General features: G+C 44.6%; 1 protein-coding gene across 2 annotated transcripts in view; it reads left to right on the top strand.

Moving 5' to 3' along the window:
• The window catches only part of MORN2 (MORN repeat containing 2), a 110,868-nt gene that overhangs the window by 30,596 nt on the left and 59,973 nt on the right, over positions 1–20,299 (top strand). Inside the window, exons 2-3 of one of the 2 annotated variants that reach the window (XM_069607795.1) lie at positions 6,414–6,464; positions 15,310–15,416. In XM_069607795.1, coding sequence (XP_069463896.1) covers positions 6,414–6,464; positions 15,310–15,416 — 158 coding nt within the window. The remainder of the gene's footprint in view (positions 1–6,413; positions 6,465–15,309; positions 15,417–20,299) is intronic. The other variant, XM_069607796.1, reaches the window with a different exon arrangement.

A 20,299-nucleotide genomic window follows, 5' to 3' on the forward strand; every position in this document is an offset into this window, starting at 1 on the left:
TCTGCCTTCCCCTTGCCACCTAGGAGGAGACTTTAAGCAGGGTTTCAGTGAGGTATCCATAATATTCTTTACACTATATTCTGATACTTGGATATACATTTGTGTCCACTCCCTGCATGTAAAATGACCTTACTTATCCAGGAAGTAGACCAATTTGGTAGATATTCCTGCCATATGATAAATAAGCACAAACAGGAGGTGTGTTCCCTCATTATGATAGGTTATTTATAATGTGCTTAATACACATAGGTTTCTAAGTGCTGACCCGGGGATCGAACCTGTGTTGCTCCGTGTCGTCTTGCTTCCAAGGCGAGCAGATTGCCGCTGAGCTATCCTCCTGGAACTGAGTATCCCGCCAGCAATGGTCACGCAGGCCGCACTAGATACAGATTTTGTGACTGGGTTCGACTGCCCCTGTCGTTAATTGGTCACATATCTATCATTAGGATTCTGGTAGCAACCTGGTTTTTATATCGGTTTATCAATATACCAATTCACATTCCAAAATCCCAGACCAAATGAGGGATAGTCCTCGGGTGAATTTGCAGGGCAACGGGTTACTTTGGTCAACTACAAATATGAACCGCTTTAATATGGCGCTAAAAAAAGTCAAGTCAATTTGCGCAGTTATCCTGTCCTGGGTTTTTTCCCCCCCTCAAAACCCACCCTTTCCGAATCTCATTTGGACGGATAAAAAGCCTCCATGTAAACTGGGATGTTTTAATTGAGTCTAGGTGCTGCGCGAGGCCTTACACACTCTGATTTGGAAGTGTTATTGGGGTTCTCAGGACTTGTGCTCCTTGTACATGCTTGATCCCATTCCAGATTGATCACATATACTTTAGGAATCGGCTTTGGAATCTCCAGATGTCCTGTGGGATGTCTTGTTGGCACTTTCGCCAGACATCCATGTTGTTACTGAATCACACAGCTTGATTGCAGCTTGTGAAAAAAAAGTTGGCTGGTGTTCTCGTATACCCCTTCCTTACACATATACATGGTGCCAGGCAGGGCTTTAAGTGGGCCAGTGCTCATTCCTGCCAGTCTCCAAATATGGCCCCTGAGCTCTGCCAGGGCTCTCCAAACTGACCTCCGTCACCAAATTTCTTTAAAAATATGAGTGGCAACAATGATCTTTGCAAGCAGACGTCGCCTCACTCATTTTTACAATCACATCAGTTAAACACATTTGAAAAGTAGGTACTTTTCAAACAGTAAAGGGAAATGATACACAAATAAATAGTTTGAATTCGGCCACACATTGTATAAAAGTTTTATCAATAGAATGCCTTTAATTAGTAAATATGAATAATGGATTTCTTTAGGAAGAACTGTGGGGTTGCATGTCGTACTGACCCCAAGCCCTACAGATGAGGGGTGTATTGGCCACTTTTACTCCCTACAAAATATGCAAAGACTCCCAAAAAATAAAAATGGAGTAAAAATACTGCCAATAAAAAATGGCAAACGGACACATTGGGCCTCATTACGACTTTGGAGGTAACCATGCCCTTAATAAGGTTCCATGTAATAATGTCGCCACAAAAATCTCGCCATGCAAAAATATCGCCGAAAAATGGCAGTTTTTTGTGGCAACATTATTGCATGGAACATGCGGGGGACACCCCCGCAACCCCCAATTATTTTTTTTGCCCCTGTCCCCATATATATGGTCACCCATATAATATCGCCACAACCTTTTCCCGGCGATATTATTTACGGCGACCATATATATGGGGATAATATTACCTGATACCCTTAATAAGGGCATGGCTGCCTCCAAAATCATGTCCGGGTCCGGGTTCCCTGAATGGGGAAATACCGGGCCATTCCGAGTATGGAGGGCCCGGTATTTCCTCCTTCAGGGAACCCGGACCCAGTCCTTCCCCATTGAGCCCTCATAGGGCTCAGTGGGAATGGGGAGGGAACTAACAACGGGCCCATTACGAACGGGCCCGTTGTTAGCTCCCTGGTCCCCTCACGGGACCCGCTATGGATGTCTGTTAAAACCACACGCCCAGAGCGATTCCCACGAGGGGACCTCGTAATAGTGCGGAGTGGTTTAAACAGCGCTGGCACCACTACCGGCGTCGTTAAACCCATTCCGCACATGTTGTAATGAGGCCCTTTCAATCTTGTGCTCCTGTTTTCAATCGCGCATCTCCGTTGATATATTTGGCCCAGTAGTGCAAGTACTACCGCAGGGACAAACTACTATTATAACTGACTGATCAAAAGACGGAAATGTATCTTTTAATGTGCATCATGAATGTGCAAAGAAATCCTTATTGCAAAAACATTTCCGTTTTCCAGTTGAAACATATTTTGACAAGCTTATAAAAAATAACTCCCATTGGGAATTGGATTTACATTTTTACTCCCTAAAAAAATATTTTACTCCCAACTTTCAAAAATGGGAGTAAAATACTACTGCTTCCAAATCTTGTCTGGAGCACTGCTGACCCCTTTTTGATTTGATGCTCTGTTTCATATTGGAATATATTTATTTTGGTCAAAACTTTTACACAGATTAACCATATTTAAATGAATCTTTTAAACCAGAATGTTTTCCCTTCAATTGCACATCTGTAAACTTGATTGGCACTTCTGGGTCACTCCTATAATTACACAGGTCACTGTCACTCCTCTTTTAAAGCTTAATTAGCTACTTGGGATTTGAGGCTGTGCGACTCCCTACGCAGTAGAGCCCCCTCCTCCCACATTTCTCATGCCACTTAAAGCACTGGTGCCAGGACTGGATCTCACTTGCAAAGTTTTTAAGCCCCGCCCACTGTCTCCGTAAGTGCTTGTCCTGAAACTTCCACGGCGGCATACCACGTTCAGTGCAACAGTTTGTGTTTGGGGGTCCATGCTTTCTGACGGTGTCGGGACATGTTTGACAATGTACCTGGTGGTTGAGTGGGTCAGTGCGGGTTTGCGCGCGGACACCGGTGGACTCCTAGCATATGTTGCGTGGGTGGCTGTTGCGATTCGTCTGTCTGTCCCTCGCTGGCATGCGAAGCGCGGAGCACTACTGCCAGTGCTTTCAGAGGGCGTTCTCGGTTCTGTGTTCCTGCACTGGGACTTTGTGCAATTAAAGAAAAACACGAGGCCAGGCTGGCTACAAGGGTGTGCAAAGACACATGCTCCCACAAGTGGGAGAACAGGGATTGGGGCGTAATTTGTTGGATTTGCCCTCCGGTCTAGGGCTTGCTACGGACCTCCCTCTTCAGCTCCCTCCTCGCATGTAGACGGGCTTTCTCCCCATGCTGACACGGCCACCTCCTTGGCCTTTCCACAGTATTAATAATCTTAATTGCTAACAAAGTATTTTACTAGTGGTAGTCTTTGAATTGTATGACCTATGGACTTGAAACTATTTTATCCAAAGAAAAGTAAAGATCTAAAATTGTATTATCATGGGATTGTGTTTGAATCGTATTCAGAAAAGTGCAACCTGCTATTTCGATTGCAAGAGGGCCCTAAGCCTTTATGAATTGTTAGATGAGCTCATTTTCAGAGTTGTTGAGACTATTAATATATTTGTAACATTAATACTGTTGATAATGTGCATGCAATTGTTCAGATAAGGTGGGGCTGGGCACGGCCTGCCTGCACATTGGCACCTTGGAAGTTTGTTGAGGTTGGGCTTCCTCCTTCCCCTGTCACAGTGCGCAGAAAAAGCCAATGTTTGTGGTGAATTACTTTCTTAACTAAATAAATGGCGACAATATTTTTCTTTTTGGGGGGTAGTGAGGGGGGGGGCATGTAGGGAGGCCACCCTCCATAAAATAAAAGATGAAAGGGAGGTCGACCAAGATCACACAATGTGGCGACACGTTTTATCCCCAAACATAGGTCCCATTATGGCCCACAGAGCAGAATTGGAAGGATCCATGAGTTGCTGCTTTATTTTCGTTCAGCTAGTCATCGTAGAACCCCCTAAACACCCTGCCTCAGGATAAATACCCCAAGACCCCACCACTGTACTCCGAACCGCTATGGAGGAGATTGATGCGACTGCCCTTTGTATCCTGGGGCACTGAGCAGACCATTCAAGAATCCTGTGAAGTTTGTGCACTTAGCCAGCATGTCAGCGGACTCGCCAGACAGATTTGCCGACACACTAATGAGGTCTGCTAACCCTGGAATTCCCAACTGCGAACAGCATGGGGAACATGTAATCAAGGTTGGCAACACCTCTTGCTGGCCCCAGTGTATTTACTGGCACAACAGCAATATACATAGATGTTCCATCCACAGCCAGCTCTCTCAACCCCTCCAGACATAGACATGAAATCCAATAATTTCGCCAGGCGTGATTAAGGGTGCCCTCTAAAGCCTCAGCTGGACCCAGGTGAGGCTGAAAATGCCAACCAGTCCAAGCCCTCAAACTACTTGGAGTCCCAGTTGCATAACCTTGCCCAGAGTCCCACGCAGGGAGAAGTGGCATCTCCTTATATACCAAGCTGTTAAGTTTGGCAATGTGGGTTACAGTTGGCTAATGTTTGGAGAAGGCTGGACACTTGAGAGTGGTGGAAGGAGCAGAGGCTGGAGGGACAGAGGACATTGGAGAGGTGGCAGGGATAGAGAGCTGAAAATGTGTTCAGAGGGAAAAGGTGGAGGTTGTGGTAACTGAAGGGGAGACTGCACACCAGGAGGTGGTTGTATTGGAAAACGTTATGGAGAAAGTAATATCTGGAAGGAAGGAAGGAAGTGTGAACAGAAGAATGAGCTGATACTGATGGTGAGCATGGTCGAGGTGGCAATAGTAAAGTAGAATAAGGAGGAGGTGGCAATATTTGGAGAGGAGCGTGTACAGAAGGAGGTAGTATTGATGGTGGCAAAAGTGGCAACCACAGGAGGAAAGAGTGCAGAGAAGGTAGCGGTAATAGCAAAGGAGATGGTAACGTCAGGAAGCGTTAGTGGACAGAAGGAGGTGGTGGTAATGAAGCGGCTTGTAACATCTGAAGTTGAGCCTTGGCAGAAGGAAGTAATGGGAAGGAAGAAGTAGCAGAAAACTAGACGCGGGAAGGTGGTGAGGCTAGGAAAAGGACATCTCCAGATGGAGGAACGACACCCTAAGGGCTTACACATTGGAAGAAGGGGATCAGGAGGAGTTGGTAGCTCTCCCTGCTGGCTATGGCAACCATCCCACAGTCCCAAAGCAGCAGCTACCAGAGTTAGTGCAGTGTACAGGAACTTGAAAGTACACATCTAGATTCGACAAAAGAGAGTGGTTCCGTAACTTCGCGACAACCGAGAAGTGGAGTGAGGCAGCCTGGCCACTCCTGAGAGACAGTTATTTTGGGGGAGCACCATCCTGATTTTGTTTCTTATTTCGTATGTGGCAGTCCTAGTTTCAGATTTTATTTGGCTCACACTTGTACATAATCCCCACATTAATACATTGACGTGAAAGAAGAGTTTGTCCATGAGGACTTTCTTGGGCCCAGGAGTCCTACGTGACAGTCCATTAGACAATTTACGTGCAAAATTAATATTTCAGATTTTGAAACGATGTGCAAGGGCAGCAGGCAGTGGTTGACAGCTCAGTTAATTCTGGAAAACAAGACATTTCTGTTGTGACTTTTCAAGGTCTCTTAGTCCTAATTGGTTGCCTTTAAAATAATTCTTCAAACTAATCTGCAAATCTGACAGTCCTAAATTGCAAGTTGTAATGTCCCTGCACTGTGTTCCTTGCAGTCTTCTCGTATTTATACTCTGCTTCACAGTTGATTTGAGTATACAAAGGTGACCACCAAACATAACCTGACCTAAATATCTGCCTCAGCATAGTTGAATGTAGAGTCATTGGAAACAACTCCACATCAGAACAAAAGCAGCTCTGAATGAAGTACATTATTTATTCCATTGACCCCTGCATGCCTTTACTTTTGAGTGTATACATTTTACCAGGTCACAGTGGACTGAGAAAGGGAGGGAAGCTGATTCATCATGCTGATCATGGTATCCGTCGTGATCAGTCTTCAATGCAGAAGCGCTTCCTTTAAACTATGGTTGTGCGCTCTCTCCCTCCACCCCCTCACAGGAATCACGTGACATTGGAATAAATAAGGCTCTTGATCAGGAATCCCGTTTTATTTCATTGTGGAGTGCTTTATAAGGGCCTTACGTACTATTTTCAGACAATCCACTTAGGTTCTCTGGGTAAAGCACCCATCCCTTATGAGAATGATAAAATATAGTTTTTTGTACAAAATTCTTTTTGCCGTGGTGAGAGGTCATGCGCTTAGGACGATCTGATCAATGATTACACCAATTGTAAACATACATGTGTTGAAGTGATGCATACCTTTGCCCAACCTGCAGAATTACTTCTGGGATCATTATGGCCAAATTACTTGATGTTTCTTAAATCTCAATAACATTAAAATGTCTCTTTCCAACAGATCCTGCAGTGTTTACAATCGCCTTTGTTTTCCCAAATGGAGATAAGTACGGTAAGCTATGTTTTCACATTATATTCTGAATCAATTTTCAAAGAACAAAAGCAAAAAAGTTAATTTATGGGGTAATTTAGAGGCTGTTAGATTGAGCTAATTTGCAGTACTCTATCAATTCACTGATGTTGATTTGCTTTAATTTTTAATAGGCTGATTCATCCTGAATTTTGAGGGTTATAATGAATAGATGAGCCGTAGTTAGGTCACCTTGAATTAAGGAAGCAATCAGTGGTGAATGCTGTGGGAGGTCTGTGCTTCCTGTGTAGCGTTGAGCACCCAGAGGATGCCGTTAAATGCCCAATTTCTTGAGTTCATCAGGGCCACACGTAGATGGTAGGCATGCTTCCTTAGTTGGCACCATTATCTCTTAATTCCTTCTCACACAATCTCTTCATGTGTCTGTAGATGCTTAAGATCACATCTTCCCACCGAAGGTGCAGGATGCCACTTTCCCTAAAATACACAGTCATAGATTAAATGAAAGACAGAGAGACGGTCCAAATGTAATCTTTAGGGCCATTATCCCAATGATTTATTTATGCATTTATATTTTGCCGAAGCCTGCAGGCATCAGGGCGCATACATTTAGACAAGGAACCACATAACAGAAACATGACAGCTGGGTAGCATGTGATCCTCCTGGAAAACTGCAACTGCTATCTAAAGATGGCTGTCTTCAGGGCTTTCCTAAAAGCTAGGCAGTTACTCTAATCTGATTGCCCTCGGCAGTCCGTTCCATGCTTGGGCGGCTTTTACTGGGAATGATCTGCCTAGTCCATTTGAGCGTTTGAACGTTGGGCAAACGATCTGACTCTTAGAGTCAGATATCAACGAACGGCCAGGTATGTAGTGAGATATGTGTTCCTTCAGGTAGGCAGGGGACTGACCAGGGAGACATCTGTGGACTATGGTCATAATCGCTCCTTGATTGTCAGCCAGTGCAGGACTCTTCTATGCGAGGTAATATGCTCCCTTCTGGTTTTCTTCCATAATAACCCCACCTGAGGTCTATAGGGCCATTAGCATATGGTGGTAGCAGCAATGCATGTTTTCGAGTTTTGGTGGTGAACTAAGAGCATTACTTTTACAACAAAGAATGTCTTCAGAAGTTATGTTTTTTAATTTCAAACTTAATTGAACTGGAGTGGGCTTAACATGTGCATGCATTAGGCATCATGTAAAAGTAAACTGATTATCCATAGGAAAGTGAAAGCATATGCCCATGCTTTAGCTTTATCTCTGGTGTGTTAAATAATATGTTGTAGTGAATAAAAATCCCTCCCATAGAGGAAGTCTCTTGTCGAATTAAATCTTAACTGGAAATTGCATTATGGTGTTCCTGTCTGCTTTTGAAGTCAGAATGTAGTCAATACCAGTAGTTATTAATTATGCTCTGACGATTCTGATTCATTGTGAAGAGGACTATAACGATCTCCATGTGCTAATACTATTTGTTCTGTTAAATGTAATCTGTAAAGTGCCCTGCCATCGAAATGGCATTGCAGCTAGTGGCATGCCCCAATGTGCAGCACTCCCAGGTTCTTTGTTTCCGGTAGGTCATGGTCTGTTCAATTGCAACATAAATCACTTTCAGCACAATACATTTGAAACATTTCCCAACCAGCATTTGGATAACATTAAAATGGAATCACTTTCATGGACTATTCCTCAGTGTGCCTGTTGCTTGTGGTGGCTGCATGAAGAGTCTTGCAAATTATGGTCAAGTGATTCGGTAGAAGAAAGCAGGTTCATAAACCATATCTCCTATTGGCTGACATTCTTCGGGTGATCACTATGGCAGTCCGCTGCTTTGAGGCAGCATCACAGCATTCTTTAGCAGGTTCCATGATGAAAGAATTTGGATTTGAGATGCATCACCCCACCTCACTGTCATGCCTGCTACCCTAGAGTCCGTTACTTACCCCAAACGCTCCTATTTCCCGGCATCCTCAGCCTTCAGAACGGCCAGGCCGTTCTATACTCAATGGAAATTGGCCGGGAGACACTACTGAGAGAGCTCCCGTCACATGACCAACGTACGCGTCATTGCGTTGGTCAGGTGCACGTCAGCTGACCTTATTTAACGAGGCTGATGCCTTACAGCTGCGCTTCTGATTGTTTTTTGTATCTGCGTTCCGGAGCTTGCTTCTTCTGTTCTTTGCAGATGCTCTTCTTTTCATCGCAAGAAGCGGTTGCCTTTCCCCGCGTTCCTACGCAGTTTCAGGCAACCTCCCAGTTCGTCTCAGAGCTACTCCTTTCTTCCGCGTTCTGAAGCAGCCTTCTACTAACTTTATCTAGTTCCAATACGGAGCCCCGTCACGTTCCTACGCGACGCTCTTCAACCTGTTGCTTCGTTGCAAGATGGAGCCCCGCCACGTTCCTACGTGACATAGCAATTCATCAAATCAACACCCGGCAGAGTTCCACTCCATATACATCCAATATGGCAATACTATTAACCTCATTACTCTTTGTCATTTTCCGTAGACATTTAATTCCATTCTGAATATACTTCCTCTGCTAAATCCCATCCTACTTGCAGGAGAGTTTAGTCTGACAATCTCTGTACTCTGTACTCACTCCTGATCAGGACTCAACTGGACCTTCAACTATTGTAAAGGGTTTGTCTTCCTGGAACAAGATTTTCTTTTCCTCCTACTACAAAGTGCACAGAACTTTGGACGCTTACCTGTGTGCACCAACCCGATTCTAGTGCGGCCCTCGTTCCGCCCGGGTTAGATTCCTCACTACCCTTTCCTTGTCGTTGTTTTCTCCTTGGATTCATCGGACATTATTGGGATTTACCTGTGGCTCTACATCCAGGTTAGTGTATTTAACATAGGTTCTTACTGTCCTTTTGTAACAATATCCTTCTAATTAGTCCACTCTCTATCAACAGCCTGGGGAATCTTGGTCCACTCCTGCCCTTCTCACTAATAGCTCTCTTTGACTGTGGGTTTTTACTAGTCAGAGAGTGACATTAGTTAGAAGGATTCTCTTGAGACACTACGTTCTACCTCTGACAACAGTAGATGGGAGAAGACATCGAGTGTATCCTTTGCAACTACCAGTCTGTATCCTTTAAGTGAACCTTAGACATTCCTTCTGTATCTGTTGTGTTCATTATCACAAACCTGGTTATAGCACTCACTCCTTTGCCATCGTGTCCACATTGTGCAATGTTTGTGATTGCAGACATCTGGCATTGCAAGTTTATGTACCTTTTTGAAAATGTTGTTTGTCTTTCATAATTTTTCATTTTTATGTAGTTTATTGGCTGCATTGGATCTCAAGCTAACATGGCTGCCGCTCATGCCCTTGATCTCAGGTGTCAAAATCTCCATTTATAATGGTGACCGTTAGGAAGCAACTTGTGTCACAACTCTTTTTGTTTCTTCACATTCATGGTTGTTGTGTTGTATGGACTCTGCTATACCATATCATTTCTGTGGATTTGAGCTTTTTTTTGGCTGTCTACTTTTTCCTTTCGTTAAGAGTCCTGCCCCAGAGATGCACTGCATATCTCTGTCACTGTTCCATAGGCAGCACAGTGGCATCTGGGAAAGGTCCCACATTTCACTTAGGGAATCTCGGAACAAGATGGAAGCCCATACCAACTATTGTTGTGCTTTTATTTTCATTTGGGGATATTGTACTATTATGTAACAGTTTAAATACAAACTGGGGGGGGTCTCCCTAGGAGAAATAATAGTAATCCGGATGGTCTTCTCTCACACTCAACTCATGATGTTATCACCTCCCCCGGCTCTCCAGTGCCCCACCTCTCGACCGTCTTTCGTTACTCCAGTATCTGCTCCTTTTACCCCTAGCTTCCCTGAGTGAACTTGGGGCTGTTTTGGGCTCAGTACCGGGATTGGAATAAACCAATATCTCGCGTGTCTGCCATCTTGGATTTTAGGTTTGCTGTTCTGACCTTACTGATTGGAAAACCCCTGTGTGAGCTTTCTATATTGTTTCAGTTTTACAACTATGTGCTCGTGGACCATTATACTTTGTTTCCCCAGCATAACATTCTATTGCTGGGGTACATTGGAGTTGTTGCAATGTTTTCCATGTCAGCTTTTCCGTTTTAAAGAATTCGTGGTTCGAAACATTGAATCCGCAGGACTGTTGTGTTCGTCATCGGCACCACAGACCTTAAACCAAAATCACTTTGATATACTGGGTGAATTGACAACGCTAATAGCACTGTGCTCGCAAGATTCGTTAATAACACTGAAAGGCTCCCCCTACAAGGGAAAACCTTCCTTCTCAGTATTGGAGATTTGGATATATCTAGAGCAAACTTTACGCTCTGTTTTAGAGAAGTCATCGTTTCACCAAGTGGAAGACGAGTCTGAATTAGAGCTTTTTTGACCTAATGAGCCAGTGGGGTTAGGTGGAAATAAACCCTTATGAATGACCTGTTGTCAGGCAATGTGACTGTCTCCTGCCATGTGCCGGAGACCAGAGCAAAGTGGCCAGGGAATTCTCCCCAATGGCCCAACGTCCACTGACCCAGGGTGGCTCCCTGCCGCCTGAGACAATGCCCTGGTGATTTCCAGGCAGGGGACTTTGTCACAGTGCACACAGGATTGCTCCTCAACCCTGACACTGTGATGGTGTCAAGCCAACCATTAATTCCCGTTTATGTTTTGATTATCCATTTAGAAAGGCACTTTTTCTGAGTGTACCCGTTTTGTTTGGTAGTCGTGCCAAAAAGAAATTGAACACACAGGACTAAAACGTTGAACTGTGACGTTTGGTGCAGAGGCGTGGACTGTCCTATAATGGTATAGGGCAATGGTTAAAGGGTTAGTTCAACGTGGAGGTGTGGGCCAATTGTTTGGGGAAGGTGGAGATACTCTGCAGTTTTGACCGATTTTATGGACCAAATGTGATTTTACAATCCACTTTTTTTCAACAAGCTTGACCAAAACATCTGCTTTATATAGTACACACATTGCTGGTTACAGTTACGTAACACATTGCCTTTTGCTGTTGTTGACCACCATTTTATTTGGGTACAGGCTTTTTATATGTTCCGGTCCGAACCTGTTTGTGCAGTGCATGCAAAGTGTGTTTTTATACTTCCTTTTGTGCTGAGTGCCACACTGATTTTAATGTGTACTTCTTAATATATTTGAAGGCTTATAAAGTGCAATGTTCACCCACAGGGAATCTTTTGCCAGTAAAGCAAGTCGTCATAAGGGAGTTCTCTGAGATTAAAGAAGAAAGAGCCTAGTCTTGACTGCCTTCTGGATAGTTGAAAGGAGAGGGTTCCAGAGTTTGATAGCTAGGATGGAGAAAGTGGGGCCACCAATACAACCTTTTTTTGATGATCCAATTTGTGAATAAGGAATGTTTCCATTGTTCATACACGTCTTGGTGCAAAATGAAGAGGGGCTTGGACTGCCCTCTTTTGGCAACCAGGAGCCGGTAAAAGGAACAGAGTGAGGGTGACATAAGGTTACATTTGCGCAGTCTCTGAAGGAGTCAAACAAATGTGTTGTGTACACGTGGCACTCTAGTGATGGCCAATCATGGGAGTCGAAGATGAGCACTGATTATCAGCAGAATCTGGATAAAAAGACCCTGACAGCGTTATTTTTATAGAGAAAGCTGACTTCAGGGTAGCACTTTATCTTGAATAGCAGGAAGAAGAAACGCTCAGTGACAACTAGGTTGGCTTGGTAGTCGGGGAGAGTGCATCATGACATTCGAAGCTGAGATTCTTAATCTCTCTAGAAAGTGTGGGAAAAGTACAGAAGCAGGAAAGCTGGAAGGGTAAAATACAAATGTTGGCTTGACATTTCAGAATCAAGATTATGGTCTTGTCACGGTTGTATGGGAGGATGGGTCTAAGAGACACCCTCCCTGACATACCCCACCTGCGTGAGGTTCGTGGCTCGTCAGATGCCCCCCCATGCACCTGTGTTCAGGTGGCAGGGTGGCTGCTGATCGACACACAGTGCCAATCGAATTGTACTGTAACAGACCATGTAATCCATTTTGGAAGCTTCAAGACTCCATTTTAGATAGCAGCGACCAAAACCCCAATGAGACAGCCTGCCTGCGAAAGCTGCAGCTTGGCCCCCGCTCACTGTGCCCAGGGAGCCATGTACTCCCCCTGTGTCTCCACCCCATGGCAGATCCGCTGGAGGCCTGTTCTCACAAGCAACCAGACGCAAGCAAATATCAGAACAAACACTGTATCATTTACCTTCCGCAGTACATCACTGTCCCCGAAGTGACCTGACTCGCGGTTCAAGTCTGGAAAATAACAAAGACCATCCCAATAGAACAGGCCTCAACCCAGCATCTAACCCCTAACATTTAAAATATATGGTGTTAATACCCTCCTTGTATGAACCCCTGCCCATGTTCCCCAAATGAAGTGTTAACTGCATACCCGAGCCTAACGATTCACAGAATGTGTATAAATTATAACATAGGTGTTGGGAAAGGGATAACATTTTATAGTACGGGTAAAGCAACAATGACCCCAGCCCGTCGCAAGACACCATGTGCCTTGAAGACACAATGAAAGGGCTTGACACAGCTCACCTGGTGCTAACTAATGATTGCTGCTAATGTACAAAGGAAGGCAGCAAAGCGTTACTGAGAGTACTTGTGTGTCATATAGTGGGACACGTTTAATTGCTATGACAAGAATGGAAAAGTACAATCACAAATTAACGTATTGCTTCTATGCTCCTGTACTACACAACCAAACCTAATGCTACCTCATGTGTTATCTATCCATCTGTTGTCTTATGTAATTTCTAAAATGTATTCCACTAATGTCATGTGATATATGTAACACTGCCAGACCCTCACAGTCACACGTGAAGTAGTACATGAATGTATAAACACTAGAAATGCGTAATCATCCTAATATTACCAGCTTTACTGACCGTCCCCTCGTATGGTATAGTGTGTAGCCCAGGCACAGAGAACTGAGTATAACCACAAGGCCATCTCTCCCCCCTCCTCCTGCCAAGGCCCGCCAGGGCTTGCCGGTGCGCGGACAGCGCCGCCTCACCTCCCCTCGTTCAGTTGGACCCGCTTCAAGTATTCTCCTCCCCCATATGCATTATTTACAACTTGGTCCTAAACCCCACTGCCTCAAGGGGCCAAAGGTGCACCTTCACTGATCCAGTAGTACTCCAGCTCACCCCAAGTTAATGGGCCTTGGAGAATATATATTCAACCCTGGACTAACATATCATAAAGTTATTCCTCACCACATCTAACAGGACAGACTGACAAGGCAGCTCACCTTGTGCCCTCGGACCAGACACATAGGTTTATAACACCCGGTCAACAGGGCAAAAGTAACAGTGCACTGATGTATTGGTGAAGCTTCACATTGCATGTGTTTTTCCGGTCTCCTATTACTTCTTAGAGTAACATATTGCAGGATTTACAGGACAACTCGAATCGTCTAAAGGATGAGTGTTTGTGTGTGGCCACAAGGGCAGAAAGTTAGTGCAGCCATCAATCAACGACACTGACCGCGCCTGGCCTGGCAGCTCCACCCCGATGAGCCCAGCTGACCCATCCACCCCACGTTGGCACCACGTGGATGTCCACCAATCCTGGAGCGGTTCTCCACTGCCTCACCTATAGTTAGTCTACGCCACCCAATCCCCGAGACTGTGCCCCCTATAGCGTGTAGCACTTGTGACGTGATTTTGTAATAAATAAGACTGTATTTGCTATTGTCAGACAGAGTGCTCTCGGAGCTTGCAGAGTCCTTTGCATGCCCTATTTGACTAGATAAAAACCCTTTACATTCACCCACACTTGGTCGTGGTCTCATTCCCTCCTGGGGTGTGTCCTTTATTGCCTCTAATTGCGAGGAGGTTACTGCCTTTTGGGGACGCTTGCTTTCACGGTTTAGCCTAAGCCAGCTGGATTGCATTACAGTGGCTTCCATGCATTGTAAAATGGAGAAATGGGCTGAGGCAGGGTTGCTGTCTAGCCGGATAAAAATGTGTTTCACAAAGTTAGATGTAGAAGGCGAAACAAAAGACTTTATTAGTGCAACAAGGGGATATAGGTATATTTTGATGAGGATCAGGAATTGAGAGGAAACAAGAGTGAATCTGCTGGGGAGTGTCTGATGTTGGACCTGGCCATTACCGAAAGCGCAACGCTTTGATGGTGTGCAATAGAGCAATTGATAGGACTCCTGTTGAGATACTATCATTCTCTGCTAAAGTGCATTAATCCTAAAGCTATTATGCATCCAAGTCTCAAACAGCCGCCTCATCCCTCAAAAGGTCTGCTTAACTGTGCAATAGAAAGCTGATCACATTGACTCTCATTCTTCATTTATTTGATTCATTGTAAAATTGCATTGATACCAGACACATTCCATCAGGCCAATGAAAGTTTCAGCCCTAAAGTCAAATGACTGATGTACCAACTATTTAGAAATAAAGAACAGATCTTCATGTCCTTTTTCTGCTTTTAAACATCCCCTTATACCGGTTTAAGTGCTTTTAAGAAACATGAAATGGCTTTAAAAGTGAATGAATGTATAGAATATGATATGCTTTGGCCTGATTCCCACCACTGTATTTCTGATATTCAGGCTTGCATGTGGACATGTTGCTATTGTTACTTATGAAGCTTGCTCCTGCTTACCTATCCAGTGAAAACCTACATGATGATTGATGTAGTAATAAAAGGAATTGTTCTACCTGCCAGCCTCCAAAATGGTCGCTCGTTCTCCTGCACTGCCTCTTTGCACGACCGTAAATGTCTGAGAAACGGATATTTAGGCAGTTGCAGAACGTGGCATCTCAAGACCGCTCTTGCTTCTTTTCTGCAGAGGGTGAATGTACAAGATCCCCATCTGGAGCTTTGGAGAGAAATGGAACGGGGACTCACATTACACCCAATGGGATCATCTACACAGGCATTTGGAGAGAAGATCGGGTAATATAATCAGGATTGCTTTTCAAATGTATTCGCTGGTCGGGTCTTCCTTTGAATTATTACTTTGTTAGAAAAACATATATCGAGAGCCACATTGCAGGACAGCATGAACTGCAGAGTCATTTAGTTTTCTTTGTGTGCTGCATTACTGCCATTTGGAGTCCAAACTTGCCATATGAAGGAAAACCATGTGCGGTGTAGCAGGCAAAAGTGTTTTCGAATTCATTTCAAGACTCCATTGGCAACCTATCATAAATTACCATTTTCCTTATCAATATCCTGTCTTAAAAACCACACAATAATAATAAAATAAAAAATGTTGTTGCATTTAATTTAATTATTTAAGGGGGAACTTCAGGTGAATGTTTCTTATTACACAGGATGGATCCCTACCTGAGCGTGCTCTGTGATGAATCAGCAATGATTCCCCCAGAAAACCTGGCCTTGGGACCCTTCTCATGGGGCCAGGGAAAGGCAGACACTTTCTGATGCTGACCCTGGGGGTGGTGTTCTGCTGTAGGCTCACATGAGGGGGGAGGGGGGTCAGGAGGAATGCAAAACCCCCTTGTTCAACTTTCCCTGAAGCCCCAATCTTCTAATGGCTTATTGTAATACAACAGAAATAAGAAAGTTTAACTTCTCCAGTAGGTACTTCAAGTCCCATAATTCCCTAGGTACTGGGACGAGGAAGAGGGCTGAAGAGGTGCAATGTTGCAGGAGTAGTCACATTTCTAATGCAAATGACTCACACCTGAGGGAGACTGAGAGACTTAAAAAGCCCCTCGGGTGCAGGCCAAGGGAGAGCAGGAGAGAAGTAGTAGCAGTAAGAAGAAGAAGCAGCAGTAGTGTGACTTTTGCAGGCATCCCAGTCTGAAGCTGGGGGGAGAGAGAAGACTCAGGGACCTCTGTGTGGCAGATTGCAGCTGCCGGTCCTGAGAGGGTCTGTACCTGTATCTTGTGAAGTCTAAACGGCAGAGGTCGCACAGCAGGAAGCGTGCGGGAGGGAAGCTTGCCTTGCCCGTTGGAGACCCGTTTTGCAGTGGGAAGCAAAGGCAAGGGAAGCTTTCCTTCCCTGGAGGCTGACTCAAGTGGCTGACATGCACCCGAGGGCCTTGAGGATGTTTGTGGTGGCTGGCGTGCATCAGAAGACCTCCGGAGCAAGAGAAGCTCCAAATGCAGGTGGTGCGGGCGAAGGTGGGCTAAAGGAAGCAGTTTGCTGAGAAGCCACAGAACCAGAAGTCCTGCGAGGGGAATGGAGGCACCTGTTTTACTCTGAGTTTACAGGTTTGTGGTGACCCTGGAGCGCTCCAACTCTGCTTGCATGGCTCAGGCAGGCGTTCTGCGAATGAGCAACGCTCACTACGGAGTAAAAGAAGTTTAAAGCACAATTTTGAATACCGACTATTGAACAGCAGCAAAGGCGACACCGCGTAGGAGAGAGTGATTCCCAAAGTGATTTTGAATCTCTAACTTATGAAAGGCAACACATTGTAACCAAGGCAAATGACTGTAATGTTAAAAGTGTGAGTCTGTGGGAAGCCCAGCAAATCAAGGGGGCGATATTGGTAAAAGCTAAAACCAACAAGCATTGTCCAAGCTAAGCCCTACAAGCATTGCCTAAGCCAATAGAGACTAAAAACCTAGGCAAACACAACTTAGTCAACATTTTCAACAACAGAAGGGAGCTAATGAAAGGTCCACGGGCTGGGAGACTTGTTGCCCACACTTTGTCCAACATATGCTGAAAGCTCATGTAAACTCACATTGCCAAAGCCAAGGGAGAAGCAGAAAGAAACCCTATCCTTGGCAGTCATTGGTTAGTAGTATAGTGGGGAAACAAGAGTGGCAAAAAGGCTGCACTTACCTAATTTGTAGCCGAATATTAAAGAGCACCTTGTTTTCCCTGCACAGTTGTTGCAAGTGCGGAAGCTACAATTTATTACATTTTGTGAAGTTGTTGTGAATCTCTTGTCAGTTGAACTAAACCACAAAAGCACTGTTGATGTGAAATTTTGTTTGGGCAGGGGAGTATAAAACCTTTTGGAGAAACATGCCTGGCATGGGGGTAAACCAGGTAGAAGTTGAAGAAGTGCTACAAAGTGGTTCTGGCAAAGACAATTTATGATGTTTGTGGTATTAAGAGACAAGCTGAGTAAAGCTGTTGACAAGGAAATATACTTATTTGGAACTTATTTGTTGTGGCAAATCATCCTGACCAAGACAATTACTGAAGAGCTGAGGACTTGTTCAAGGAAGAAGAGAGAAACCTTATACTTTCTGTGTTTGAACTTTCTCTTGACAGGTTGAAGTAGCATAAAACGGTGTTGGAACTTATGTTGAAAACCAGGATTTCCTTGTGTTCTTTTGTTGAACTGGGAACAGGAAAGACATTTAATTGTGGGGAAGGGGAGTTCGCCCAGGTTATGAAGAGTGACTGTGGTGTTTTGAGCTGCAATGCATTTTGTCATTTGTTATATGTATAAGTGTGAGGGAAAGATCTCCTTTTGTTAGAGTGCTTCCTTTAGTTTATTCTAGGCAGGGAAAATCTTGTCACGGTAGGGATAGTGAGGCATTTATCCAACCTTTTGAATACAATAAAATGGCATTTGTTGAGAAAACATTACAACATGGTCCACCTCCTATTTCTGACTCTCACAGCTCACAGTGTGCTGTAAGACCTCTTGCGAGATCTAGGCATTGTAGGTAAGTAGGCATCTGGTAACCACCTGGTTAGCTGGTGCCCCCATTCTACTGCAAGTCCAAACTGGTGCTGGATGTGCTAGTGATGTTGTCTGTCCTCGGCGCAGCCTTCATTTGAGAAGCCTGCACATTAGTTTGTGTGCTTTGCCTAGCTGTAAGATGCATGACAGGGTGATAGCTTGCTTCCCCAAAATTGGTTTCTTCACCCTTGTGCAATGTCAACACTGGATGCATTGGGCACAGATTGTATCATTCTTATTGGGAGTGCACATGTTTGCAAGGCGCCTGAGGTAAGCATGGTAGGAATCATCATCATAAACTTCGCTCAGTTGGTACCGCTCATAATCGGCATTGACTTGTAACCTGTTGTAAGAGAAAAGGATTTCTGCTGAAGCGGAGTATGATTGATCATGGAAATTAGAAGTATTACAAATGTGGTACACCCCTTTTCCTGCATGAAGCGCAGTGGGACAGATTGGGGTTGTCGCTGGTTTCTCAGATGGCTTTAAGGTGCATCTTCATGTGTTCTTCCCACTTAAACCATATGGGCCAAAGCGTTGATGGACTTCTGCTTTACGGGTGGGGCAAAAACATGAGGCAGCGCACCCACAGGTGCATGCTTCGCTCCAGTAAAAACCATTTCTAACTGGTCAGCTGGAATGTTCACTAGCTGGAGAGTCGTTTGGTATTTTCTGCATGTTCTGCATGTTCTTTTGTATATTGTCTGTGCCATGTCTGCGACTGGGATAAACTGACAATACATACTTGTGCAAGATGAAAGCAATTTATTAGGAAACCTTTGCAGAGAGTAAGCAAACTAATAAACCGAGTAGGCATAAAGTGCAACATAAAAGTCAGGATTATGTAAGGAAGGCATGGTATCACAAGTATGAATACAAGAAAAGGTAGAAGGAGCCCCTCTCTAGATAGAACATGGCATGATAACCTGTCTGTGTTTTTTTTTCCCACTTTGAGAGTCCGCAGCCATCACAAGTATGTCACTGACACAACTGAAACCAAGTGCCTGCCTGATCTCTTATACAAAAAGTGTGGGGAGTGTTAGAACATAAAGAATCAATGTGGCTGAGTCAGCTCTCGTTCCCACGTTGGACATCACCGAGTAAGGCGGCCCCTGTAAACAGTGTAACTCACTCTAGCTCAGGTTCTCAAAACAAAGTCGGTTCAAAACGTGGATCGAGGCCTGCATGGCCTTCAACGTGAAAGTGATATATTCCAGCTTTCAAACTTTCTTTCACAGTTCAACAAAAGTTCACACAGGTCTCCCTCAGCCAGGCTCAGACCTGGCAATCACAGCACTTAAAGGGGTTCCCCAAACTTTATTCACATTAGTTAGGGGTTCCCTTCCCCTAACTTATCACACTTCCGGTCTCCCTCAGTCTGGATCGGACCTTTCACTGAAGTTGAAAATGTTCAAATGTGTAAGGCTTTTACTATAGACCTCCGCAGGGCCCCTTCGACTTTCTCTTCAGCTCACACACTTGTGTTATTTGCCCCAGTGTCTTGGTAGTTCAGTACCAGAAGCACAAATGTTCATAGAAATCTTTCTCTTAAAGTAGTTTGTTCACTTTGCTGCTTTACAACAAGATATCACATATTTAACGGAGACTTTCGAGTGGGCTATTGCCTGTCGCCGGACCATTCTGCTACTCTGTATCACCGGCTTCACAGTTATCAGTAATTTAAAATTCACAACAGGTCTGCCTTCCTTCTCGTCTCATCAGCACACGTGCAGCCTTCAGTCATGAGATCTACTGTTGCAACTTCAATCTTTCCTTAACACACCAGCCTTTCATGTTGTTTGCTAACTCACCTGCTGTCTTCATTTCTTTCTTGTCCTTACGGCTTTAATTCATGAGTCAGGGTTAATGCCACCGGCTTGGCCTCGCCTCCCTAACTCTGTCGTTCACCCGGGAGGGACGCTGGTGTCCTGGAAACACAATGCAGTCTTATTGTCGGGGATTTGGGCTTCTCCATGTATCTTTCACAGCTCTTCGGAGGCAACGACCTCCTGCAGGGATCTCCTTGGTTTCCCTACCCTTTTCTCAAGTCCCTTGATCAGTCGTTCTGCTCCAGTGGGTTCACATTCGCCCCAGAAGATCTGCTCCTTCTCGTGTTCCACCTTGCTCAGTGTGTCTCTATGTTCCACATTTTATCCGTGTGGG

The sequence above is a fragment of the Ambystoma mexicanum genome, chromosome 4q, assembly GCF_040938575.1.
Source record: "Ambystoma mexicanum isolate Mex_15411 chromosome 4q, UKY_AmexF1_1, whole genome shotgun sequence".
Taxonomy (NCBI): domain Eukaryota; kingdom Metazoa; phylum Chordata; class Amphibia; order Caudata; family Ambystomatidae; genus Ambystoma; species Ambystoma mexicanum.